At 38.1% G+C, this 12763-nt stretch overlaps 1 protein-coding gene across 1 annotated transcript; it reads left to right on the forward strand.

Moving 5' to 3' along the window:
• Window positions 1–385: 385 nt before the first annotated feature.
• LOC147177080 (fibulin-7) lies at window positions 386–11575 on the forward strand. The gene is made up of 8 exons (XM_086071690.1): window positions 386–574; window positions 3472–3631; window positions 3722–3892; window positions 5020–5145; window positions 7285–7464; window positions 7544–7681; window positions 9943–10078; window positions 10749–11575. The coding sequence occupies exons 1-8, from the start codon at window positions 506–508 to the stop codon at window positions 11110–11112; spliced, it is 1344 nt and encodes a 447-aa protein (XP_085927816.1). The 5' UTR covers window positions 386–505; the 3' UTR covers window positions 11113–11575.
• The last annotated feature ends 1188 nt before the right edge of the window (window positions 11576–12763 follow it).

Genomic DNA, 12763 nt, shown 5'->3' on the forward strand with positions numbered 1-12763 from the left:
CAAAGTTTCCACCTAACAGTGAAGATACAGTATGTTTTTTTTATACAATTGTATAATGGACTGTCCAATCTGTGTATGTTGTTTCATAGTCAACTGTTTGCCTGATGTTAACAAGCCATCACCATAAACATTGCTTTGTGTATTTCAAGAGTGTTTGTCGTTCCATATTTACATGCCGTGCGGTGTGGTTAAAGAATGCATATACAGTATGTTCCATCCAGAACCAGCACACCCTTTTGAGACTAAAGTGTAAACAAACCTACGTTGAGCATGTACACGCCAAATTTGTTTGTTAAGTGGAAGGGAACATGTTGTATCTTCGTCTTCTGATTGGCTCTTAAAGCCAACATTCCATAGCAACTTGCCCACTGGCCAAGTGTGGTCTCTCACTCACCTGGAGCAGTCCTTGTACACTGTGTTGGTCTGCCCACTTCAAGTTCACACTGCTTCAGGCATCGCACATCTGATCACGGGCTCTACGTTGGACTGAGATCATAGCGGAAAGATGTTCGTATCAGTCACGACTCTCATCACTCTTCTTGGCTTCTGTTCGCTGCATCTTACTTCTGGACAGGTAAGTGCACTGGGAATAAATGGAAAAAAAAACGTTTAGAGGATTGAGAGAGTTTAAGCTTAGATTGTAATTCATATTCAAAGGGTTGTGCTGGGAAGACTTGTGTCTAGCATCACAAACTAAAGCAAACTTCGAGTGAGCCTAACTTACGCATGTTAGCACAAGATTATGAATACATTGAATATGTCAGTGTCTAATAAGCTTTGACTGTCAAAGCCTGATAGTTAAACTGAAACTTACAGAATTGTCAAAGTTTGTATTTGCTTTAACTTCACTCATGAACTGTCACCTTGTTTCTGTTTTATGTACAGTTTGCTTGTACAATATATCATTAATACATATGGAGAAGAGACAGAAATAAGTGGACGGGGGGACCTGTACAACAACTTTGCACTGCATACCTGCATGCCTCCTACGCGCTGTGCTAACGTCAACCATACATGTGAAATGTGGTAGAAAGAGGCCTTTGACAAATACACTATAAACACCAGCCAAGCCCCTAATGACTGAAGCCTCTCCAAACCTGACTGCTGTCCATATCAGAAATGGTTCCAACAAATATTGACTCTTCTTACATAACTGTTGCTGGAAAACACATTTTTGGTTGCCTGAAAACATGCATGAGGTGATGGGGTAAGGGGGAAACTACGCTGTTGAATGAGGAGGGCAAGAGGTGAAAACCCATTAGTGTATTTCAAAAGATTTTTACTATTATTATTGTATTTTTGCAGTGACGTAGTGAGTATTGGGAGTAAACTAAAATATTATCACCTTGCACTATAATGCAGCTTTTACAAACTACAACCTCACAAATACACTATAATGTAAATAAATAAATAACAGTAATAAAAGTGTTGCAAAACTACATGAACTACACTCCTCTCATCTTATCTAAAAAAAAAAAAAAAGCAATAATAAATCGCTATTATCAGTGTTGTCTGTGTACAAACATGTTCTCCTAATGGCTTCAATGATGTTGAAAATTCTATAAGTAGTTTCTATTTTTTGTCCAACCTGTAAACAGTGGATATGATCGTTCATGGGTCAGTAGTACAGCAGCACAGCATTCTCAGTTTGTCTTCTTACCTTCATTGCAAGTTCAAGTAGCGCTTCAAACAGCCGCAGCGATTTCTCCTGGGATGACTGAGCCATTTGTATCCGTAAGGCGACTTTTTTTTCATTAGGGAATAGCACATGAGCAGCACCGCAGCCCGGCGTGTTGTTTCCGTGGTGATGGTTTCGCACATGAAACATAAATTACAGGAGTTTTGCCCAGTAGGTAGCTCGGATGTTTTTTTTTACTGTGTAAAATTTGGAGGGAGGACCGCAAAGTGCAAAATGAAGTGATGGAAGTGGAAGAGAAACTAAAAACAAATATATTACTGATTTACAGAAAATAAATTGATAGCAACTGCATAAAAGCCATATTTAGTTTGATTTAACTTACCGAAGCGTACATGGCAATTGGATGGACAGGTACGGTATGTGCTCATTCTGAATTGTTTATAAATTGGGCCAGCACCAATTTTCACAGTCCACTAGGATTAGCCAGATGCACAGTTGAAAAGAGTTTTGTCACATATGGCATGACTCCTTCTTGTGACTGTCTCCAGGTTGGCCCTTAAAGCCCCCCCCCCCCCACCCCAAAAAAAATCTTGACAAAATGATGTTCTATGCAGCCCCACTAGTCTAAATATTGTATTCTGGCTAATATTGTGTTAGTGGAATATGAATTAAGCAGCAAAATCCAGCAGTTTTTTTATCAATATCAGAAGGCGCCCATTTTGCCACTTGTTGTCGAGTGAAAATGACATCAATGTTGTGTGACGACCAATCACAACTCAGCTTCAGAAAACAGGTGAGCTGTGATTGGTCATTTCCTTGGCCCTTATCAACTGTGAAGTCATCTTCAGTAGACAGCAAGTGGCAAAATGGCCGCCCCCTGAGACCGATAAAAACGGCTGGATTTTGCTTCATAACTCATATTCCACAAATATAATGTTAATCGAAATGTCTTGTTTAGACTTGTGAGATCACATATAACATATTATTGTCAAGAAATGCTCAAGATTGACTTCCCCTTTTAAATATCCAAAAGCTCTAAAACTGTATTGTTGATATGTCACAATATTTTTGGGTATGTGCAATAATTTTGTTGGCCTATCAAAAATGTTTACACGACATTGTAGGCACAATCGAGTGCCTCGAGTGAATCATTCAGTAAATCAGGCTTGGAGTGTCTTTTAAATTATACTTTGTTGTTGTATCTCTTGGTTGACCACGTAGCATAGCAGCCATGTAGCATAGCATACTTTTCATTGGTTTTGCTGAGTCCTCTCATTTTCCCTACGACACAGTTACGTAAGTTTCTCCTTGCCAACCGCACCCCCGACCACACCACATCTGAGAAGTAAACTGAGAACATTCAGTTTCGGACTTACAGTACATGATTGTGAGCGTAAGACGTTCCATCATGAAAATACTTAGATTGGACAAACATACTTTGATCCAAGTATGTTTACTTCAACATCAAACAGCAAAAGTCTGTATTGCACTTGCGCTGACATTCAACAGACTCGCGTTTGCAACGGAGTGGTTTGAAGGTTTCAGTCCCAACATTGATGCTGCATTTTTGGTCAGACCAATGCCTCTTAAGTCATATTTAAGAAATGTGCAGTAATATTTGTTTTTCCATTACTTGTATATTGTATACTAGTACATAGCCATGGTTATAGATAAATAGAGATATTGGAATCTGGAGTTGAAACTTAAAATAAAGGAGAGTTTCAAGTAAAATTTAAAATGATATATTTATACATTATATGATACGGACAAAATCTTTTCTTTTTTTTATGTGTAAAAACCAACGAATGAAAGGTTTTACTTTTGGATTCCAGGACTGTTCAAGCAGACTGGAAATGCAAGGATCCCTGAAACAGATCCAGAAACTTCTCTCAGCTCACGAAGCCTCTTACTTGCAGAGCCTGCGCAACCTGAAGAAAAAAATAAACTTACTGCAGAGTAGCACAGGAAAGCACTCCACGAGAACCATAAACAGTAAGTTCTAAATAGGGGAATTGTTTCAAATAAATGTATGAATGTATTAATAAGCCAAATATTCATGTTTGAATTGATTATGTCTACAAGGTACGTGCCCAAAACTGGATGTGCCAAACAATGGGAGGAAACTGGGCAAATCACACAGCGTGGGCCATGAGGTTCATTTTTTGTGTGACCCTGGCTATGAACTTGTGGGAAGTGAGAGCAGAATTTGTCAGGAAAGTCTGAGCTGGAGCGGCCAACAGTCGACATGCAGAGGTGAAAGTGACCAACATTCCCAATATTGTGTTACTTATGACCGTAGTTGCTTTTTATGTTCTGGTCATTTTTTAAACAACTTACATGATTGCTCATAAAGTCATTATATGTCAAAATATTTGCCACACCACTACTTAGTAGGCCTATTATTGAAAGAAATGCACAATACACTCTAAAAACAATTGAGTCAAAAGTAACCCAATTGTGGATCAAAAATGGACCGATGCATTTTATGGGTCAATTTGACCCAACTTTCTGGGTTGTTTTATGCAAAATGACCTCTTTTTTTTTTTTTACCCAAGTAAAGGATCTGACCAATATTTTTTTAGCTGAAAGACCCATTTCTTGACTCAAAGTTGGGTCCGATTCACCCAAGTAGAGGATCGGTCCATTTTTGACAAAGAGTTGAGTTATTTTTAACCCAACTGTTTTTAGAGTGTATATGGGGAAAACTCATTGTATGATGTTTATTTTAAATCAAAATTGCACTATATTTTTGCTGTTAGGAAGCAACAGCTCGTTGTTCCCGAGTCACTTTAGCATTTAACTCATTAACTACCAGCCATTTTCACTGAAGCAATCCCCTTCGCTCCCGGCTGTTTTACTGGATTTTGTTGGATTTTGCAAGGCCCACATAATATTGTGTTCTATTAAACATGGAACCTACCAAAAGAAAGATTAGAGTCTCTTCTTTCATCGGGGAAAAAAAGGTATATTTCTAACTGTTTCCGCATTAGAATATGGCTAAGTTTCATCATTATTCTCAAATCAATTTAGAAATGTGGGTAAATCAGTTTGTTTTCAACATGGCCCTGGTTGATTTATTCTACTCCGCTGCCACCTGCTGGCCGTTTTTGTAATAAATACCATTACTTCAACCATTTGTGCAATTAATTGAGAGGCTACATCAAAGCCTTCTGTATGCTCAAATATCAAAAAACTTTTTTTGATTTTAAACGTATGAATACATCTTTAGGACACTTAAAACATTTCAAATATAACGTATTTGTACGTTTTTGGGCGCAAATGAGTTAAGTTACATAGATATAAGATATCATACCGTCATGAAATCAACCTTCCAATGTATTGTCTTCTCACAAACCTCTTCTGTCTTTGTCTTCACCCAGAAGTCAACGAATGTGCATCCATCCCTTGCCTGAATGGTGGAACGTGTTTTGATGAAGTTAACCAGTTTTCCTGCATCTGTCCCAAAGGCTGGGCTGGAGAAACTTGCCAAAGCCCTGTGCCAACATGTATGTATTGTATAATATACTAATGTGGGACTCCACTGCGTCATATGGAGAGATGGAAATTGAATGCATATATACTGTATTTTTCTTACATTATTCAGTGATATGAGGATATATATATATATATATATATATATATATATATATATATATATATATATATATATATATATATATATATTATATTTTTTTTTTACAACAATTATGACGCGGGGCAGTTCAACACTACAATTACAATATTAACTCTGGACTCACACTGGTACTGTTATTGCTTCCCTTTATCTTGACTAAGGCTCCAGTTTAAGCAAAATATAAACTTCCCCAAAGCATGAGACTGTCAGCAAAATGCTTATTTTTTATCTTTGGAAAAAGTTTTGAAATAAGGCTATTGATTTTGGTCTTTTTTTGTCAATACAGTATATCACAAGAATATTGTATTTATTTGCATACTTTTTTATAAGCGCCGTACATACAGTATTGTTGATACAGCTCCTGTTTTGGATCTCATTAGATTGTCTCGGTGAACCTAATGAAGTGTCTGGTTAAAGTCTACGACAGATTTATGTAAATCCAGAGACAACATTTTTTTAAGCCAGGCATTCCCTGCTCTACTAAAGGAGATTACTCTGCTCATTGGTTTGGTTTGCCAATACAAGCCAATGCTACAACCCACAAAGTAGGATTTATTGAATTTAAGCCAGAATTTCTGGACAGTTTCTGGCTGAGTGACTGTCTGCTCTGTGATGCACAGTGGTGGAATACAAAGAGACTTCATGTGTGAAGCCTAGTTTATTAAGCTTTTTATTTTATTTTATTGTATTTTTTATTTTGTTTCGCCTTCAAATTTAAGGTGTCATCAGTCAGTGGGTAGTGTGCACTCTGGACTTCCTGCGTGGGCTTTATCTGCTTCCTGTGGCTAGTTGGCTTACTCATGCTGCATGGTGCAAAGAAGAAACAATGACACCTTAAATTAAGAAAAAAAAACATTTGTTAGTTGTTTTCCTGTATATTCAAGCTTCTTGTGTTCTGACGTCATTTAACGATTGAGAGAATCGACCAATCACACACAACACCGTTCAAAATGCCACACCCGAGTGTACACCTGCACAATCAAGCCAGAGTTTGCTCCCATCCATTTGAACTTAACCGTCACGCTATGCTAACATCAGAGCTAACATCAAAGATTAAATATAATTTTAAAAAAATAATTAAATATATAATATTCTTTTCACAGCGGAATGTACAAGATTTCCCTTGACATTGGCGTTTGGCATGCAGGTTTTAATGTAAACAAACAACTGCCGTTTTCTAACAGCCATTAGTTTGTCAGGTGGCGAGTAACACACATGACTTTACAAAGACAATAATGTTTATTTGTTAATTCATATACTTCCAAAAACATATAAACACGTACTATTTTAAATAGTCATGGTCCCAAAAACGTTTTTTTATGCTAGAGTATACAGAAGGCTTTAATGCAGCCTGTGAACTGAAGAAAATGATTGAAGCAATGGTTGTTATTACAAAACGGCCAGCAGGTGGCAGCAGAGTATAAGAGATCAACCTGGGACATGTTGCAACAAGCTCTTTCCCCCAGTGTTTTCAACAGATTTGTGAATAATGATGAAACGTAGCTGTATTCTAATGCTAATTACTGCAACACGGAAACAGATACAAATGTACTTTTTTTCTGATAAAAGAAGAGACTCTAATCTTTCTTTTGATTGGTTCCATGTTTTTATAGCAATACAACACAATATTCTGTGGGCTTTGCCGAATCTGTCAAAATCCAGTAAAACAGCCGCAAGCAAAGGGGGTTACTTCAGTGAAAATGGCTGGGAGTGAATGGGTTAATGGATAAGAATAAGTAGGATATAACTAGATGGATACATCGTTTCCAATGATGTAGTTACACTATGCCGATGTAGCTAAAGGAGATCAAAATATTCTAAAGAGCTCTCAGCATGACTGCAGTGCACAATTACAGCACACATTGTTAAATACTGTAAATACCTCTCTGACTAATCAGTCACAGGTTGCCATTTGTTTCCCTTGTGTCCCTAAACACTTGGCCATTGAGTTGATCCAGCATGTCCAAATCTGACTACAACTTCCAATGACCTTTTCTGACTTCCTCCACAGTCTTTGCCACCATTACAAACACCTCCGCCGCCACATCGCCAGCCTCCGCCGCCACACTGGCAGCTGACACAGCTGGATCCTTTGTGCGTCCATCACGCTGCAGCACCGTGCAGGGGACCACCCACTGCACTTGTGAGCCAGGATATACCATCTCCGGCAGAGATAGCACCACTTGCGCTGGTATGACTAATTGCTGATGTCGAAACTAAACCCCCAAGCGGCGTGGTTTCACACTGATTGTATGTGCTGTGCATTACAGATATAGATGAATGCGAGCTGTTTCATAATGGCCAGGCGGGGAGGCTCTGTTTGCACACATGCGTTAACACCGCTGGAGGTTATCGCTGCACCTGTCCTGCTGGATATAATGTGACCCGCGACGGCCGCAGCTGCAAAGGTGCATCTTTATTGTGAAGTTGTCCTGCAGTAAATAAAAATGAATAATGGCTAGCTTTGTCGTAGAAAGTGAATTTCCAATTGTAGCGAATTTACCTTGTCAGTGATTTTCCTTTCAGATCAATAAAGTATCAACAGCGTGTTATACATGTATCCATCAAAAGCGCATGTCGGCGCCATTAAGCCAAGCAACAGAAATGTCAATTAGCCAGTCCCTCGATGATCGTGTTAACAATGTCTGTATTTCCACCATCGAGGCGATATAGGCAAATGCTAAGCCTGCCATGGCCTCCAGGGGGTGCCACAAATTTGAAGGAAGAAAATCACCTTTAATATATTATACTGGGCTGGGTATCGATTTTAATTTCCTCGATCGATTCGATTTTGATTCACAAGAGTTCAGTTCGATTTGATTTCATTTCCCCGATTTGCTTCGCTTCACTTCAAGTTCAATCCAATATTGATTGATTATGGAACATCAGGTCTTCTTAGATATCAATGACGTGATGAAAACTTAATAAACATTCAATTCCAAATTCCGTTTTTAGGAGGCCGTAACTTGTTAAATGATTTTGTTTCTCAATGAAAGTAACACATGTTATAATTACTTAAGTGTTACACGAACATTGACATCAGCAAGGATGAGATGAAAATATTTTCATAATTCTAATTAAATAATTGTAAATATAAATTAAAAAGATTATGAATTGTCTGAAAGTGCAATAAGTCAAGTGTTTCGTAAATGTAAGAAAATACTTTTGCATTAATGTGAACAGTAAATAAAAAAAAAACAGTAAGATTGAAAAAAAAAGGCCTTTAAAATTCTATTTTCTTATGAATTTATGTGGAAAAGGGATATTAAAATAATCAATTCATGGTTTTATGAATTGATAACAGGCTCAAAATGGAAAATTGATTCAACATCAATTATTTTATTTTTTGAACCCAGCTTCTGTAATTACACTAGCTATTGCTATTAACCCTTAAAACTGATGATATTGAGTCAAACATGGCTTGACTGGTCATCTAGCAGACAGGGCAAATACCTGAACCTGGCGGGCCGTTATGCTTTGGCACTGTTGCATTGCTATTTAATTATTATATTCCTTCATTTTACCCCAAGAGGCCAGCCCGCAATGCTTAAAGGGAGCAGCCCAGTCCATGTATTCATTTACTAAAGACAGCAAATTTAACCAATTAACATCAGTAGCAGAGCTATGTGGTAGCCAGAGGTGGTTATAGCATCATGTCTGAATACAAATGTTATAAGAATCTCTCTTTAGAATAGAACGTTTGATTCTTGATTGATATCCCTTACTTTCACACCATAGCAAGCAAACAGCATGGCTGAGAAATCACTGTACAATCATTGTTTAATGAAATAAAATGCACACATATCCAGAACATAGCTCAATATATTCATAGTACAAGTGCCATCTGACCTTTTCTATGTGTGACGTCATAATATAATGGTTATGGCAGAAGCGTCAAACATATGGCACGTGGGCCGGATCAGGCCCGCAAAGGGGTTTAATCCGGCCCGCGAGATGATTTTGTAAAGTAAAAAAAAAAAAAAAGTAGTCGGACCAATTCATCAGCTGGCCACAATCAAAACATATACATTCTTAATTTCACAAGCAATTCTCAGATGCAATGCAACTTGTACATGGAATTGCCCTGGATGTCATTATCTTACACACCACCTAAAGTTACGGTTTGGTTAAAAAATAAATCAAATAAAATCATAGAACGGCATAAACTTGTTAAATACGACACAAATTAAATTACTGGTAACATGATCACATATAACAAGGATTAACGTCCTTATGACTTCATTAACTGTGCCACACAATGCATTCTGGGAACAACATATACACAAACGGGTAGCTACATTACATTCGGAACTCATACAAACAAAGTGTTACTGCATTCTATTTGCATTCGTGTTATTTGTTGGAACAATATAATTAAATTTGAGCCCTTAATGTAGGGCTAACCCACAAATAGTGAAAATTTGCGTATAATTGACGCCAATTGTTTTTAAGTTATATACCATGATTTTACCGATCCGGCCTGCTTGGTAATATATTTTCCTCCATGTGGCCCTTGAGCTAATATGAGTTTGACACCCCTGGTCTATGGTGTAAGAGCTCAAGTTACCATCAAAGATTCCTCACAGTGCACCCCCCTCAATTTCTTTACACATCTAAATGGATTTCTCAAGCAAAAAATATGATGGATGATCGTGATAATTTCTTGCAGACGTTGACGAGTGCGCCAGCAGACAAAACAATTGCACCAGGGAGCAGACCTGCATCAACACATATGGAGGTTTCCAGTGCGTTCGTGTGGACTGTCCGAAAAACCCTCATGCCACTTATGTCAAGACATCACCAATGTAAGACTTATGTACACCCACTGTCCAAAACCTTAAGTATCCTACGTCTTTAATTTTTAACTCATTCACTGCTATTGACGGCTATAGACGTAAAAAATTCATTGTAATTATTTCTAGTTTAACATTTTTTCCCACTTTTGTTAACAAAAGTATGAAAACCTAGATTTGTTTTTGTATTAGAACAGATATAACATTTTTGATTAATCGTGAGTTAACTAGTGAAGTCATGTGATTAATTACGTTTAAAAATTGTAATCGCCCGCCGCCCCTAATTTTTAATAATTTTTTTCTTACAAAAAAAAAAATTTTAAATTACAAATTTTTTTGTTTTGTTTTAAAGAAAAGGTGATTAGAAATAAGGGCATCAGGCGATTAAAATTTGTCAATTTAATCACAAATTTTATATCTGTTCTAAATTTACAAAAAAAATCTAGGTTTTTATACTCTTGTTAACAAAAATGGCAAAAAAAATGTTAAACTAATAAAAAGAGTTCAAATGAATTTTTGACGTCTTAAGCTGTCAATGGCAGTGAATGAGTTAATGAGACTGTCAAAATTGGTGAAGGATGTTAATAATACCTCCCTGATAAAAATAAATAAATAAATAAATCATACAGCTCATGCATTGTATTGAAATAATTTGGACATTGTTGTTATCCTTTCTTTCAAGGCGCTGCGAGCGTAATCCCTGCCCTGTGGATAACAAGCAGTGTTCTCAGGCTCCAAATTCCTTCTCCTACCATTACCTGGCAGTCGTATCCAACCTGTCAGCTCCCCGTGTCATGTTCCGGGTTTCAGCCTTGCGTCCGATAGGTGACACGCTTCGCTTCTCTCTGCTGGGCGGAAGGCATGCTCGGCGCCACTTCACCGTCCAGCGTTCGGATCGTCTGACAGGTCAGCTGATGCTGAGCAGCCCGGTGCAGGGCCCTGCCACTCTGGAGGCCGAGGTGGAGATGAGCGAACTGGAGAGACGAGTCCAGGTCGGTCGCTACATAACAAAAGTCACTATGTTTGTTTCTCCATATGAGTTCTAAAACGGAGTCGAAGGTCATTATCCAATTTTGTTGACTTTTTTTCTGTCCAAAAATTATTTAAACATTTAGTAATACATGTTTGTTTATCTATCTGTGCAAGCAACTTATAGTGACAGGCAGAACAATTAGATGGCAGAGGGAACAATAAACCTGTGTATCCACCGGTAGCCGGTCATACAAGAGAAAAATAGCTTTGTGTTCAATTTTCACGCGTAGAATTTGTCAATACAGTGAGACAAGATTGTCATTATTTCAGCGTATGTATACTTTTTGTGACATTTTGTTTGGTGTGCTGAGACATTTTTCTAATGTAAAATGGCTGCCCGGGCTCAATAAAAGCTGTTAGAGACATTACTGTTAAACGTGTGAACTGAATAAAGCACTCGTCCTTTCACATTCTTGAGTATGTTGCTGCAGATGTAATATCACAAATGCTTTCCCATTATTAAAATGTGAACATTTGACATCTCCTTCGTAAAAAAATAAAATCTAAAATAAATGATGAGTCTTCTTTTTATTTTTTTTATTGTATTTTTTTATATGGAAAAATGTTACCATGGCATGCAGGTCCTCTCTTTGGCCTTCATGGAAATGAGAGGTGCATTTGAGTTGTTGCAACACTTTCTGTGTCCAAAGAGCCCACAGAGCAGGGCTGTTCTGCAAACAGAGCACCAAATACAGGCTGCTCAAAGAGCTACTATGTTCTTACAGTGCGTGAAGAACCTGACTGCTTAAATGTACCTAAATAACCTGCACGAGCACATTTGTGCAATTCAATGCATGTTTGTGTGTCTGACACATCTACTGTATGTATACTCATAAATGGCTTCTAAATGCGTTCAATATTCCAATGAAAAAAAACTGCCAAGCATGAATATGTGTGGGTCATGAGGGAATGTTGGCACCAAACAGGATGTGTTCAGGTACAGATGGTGCTTCGCGCTGTGGCTGAGACTGACGCATGACAACACAGTCGGGCCCCAGAGACCGAGCCATCGGTTCCCTCAGTGCAGTTGCATGCTGAGTGCAGAAAGGAATGATGCACAAGGAGGCAGACAGAGAGTAATGGCTGAAAGGAGAAATCTAAATAGAAGGCCATTGGACAGCCATGTCCACATGAAAGATGCTGATTGAATTCAAGTGCTATCTTTATTGACATTGCAAAACAGTTCTTTCAATCTTCTACCCTGGTGTCTGTCTTTCAGGGATGAACAAATACATTACTTTCGTTAAGCCAAATTTCTGCTTGCTGCTTCTTGTCAAGCCTCTCTGTAAGAGGTTGTGGTCTCAGGCCTGCTGTTTCCGTGGGGGGGGGGGGGGGGGGTAATTCCCCCAATACATTTCAATGGGCCTCAATTACATGTAGATTTTCACTATTGTCGGTCCCTATCCTTGCGAATAGCGGGGGTCCACTGTATAGTCTAAAGTTGTAATAGCACCATTCACCACCAGATGGCAGATATTGCTCGGCTGTACTTGCACCTGGTCTTATACTGCACTATATTACAACGTAAGGCCTTATTTTAATTTATTTTATTTATTTATTTTGCGGATTTAGAATTAAATGTAGGACAGATACAGTACCCGAATAATGCTAGAAACACACACACGCACAAAAATTAGTTTTTGCTTTAAATGTTGGTTTACTGAT

This window comes from Leptonotus elevatus, chromosome 3 (assembly GCF_054856555.1).
Source record: "Leptonotus elevatus isolate MCC_2025b chromosome 3, RoL_Lele_1.0, whole genome shotgun sequence".
NCBI lineage: Eukaryota > Metazoa > Chordata > Actinopteri > Syngnathiformes > Syngnathidae > Leptonotus > Leptonotus elevatus.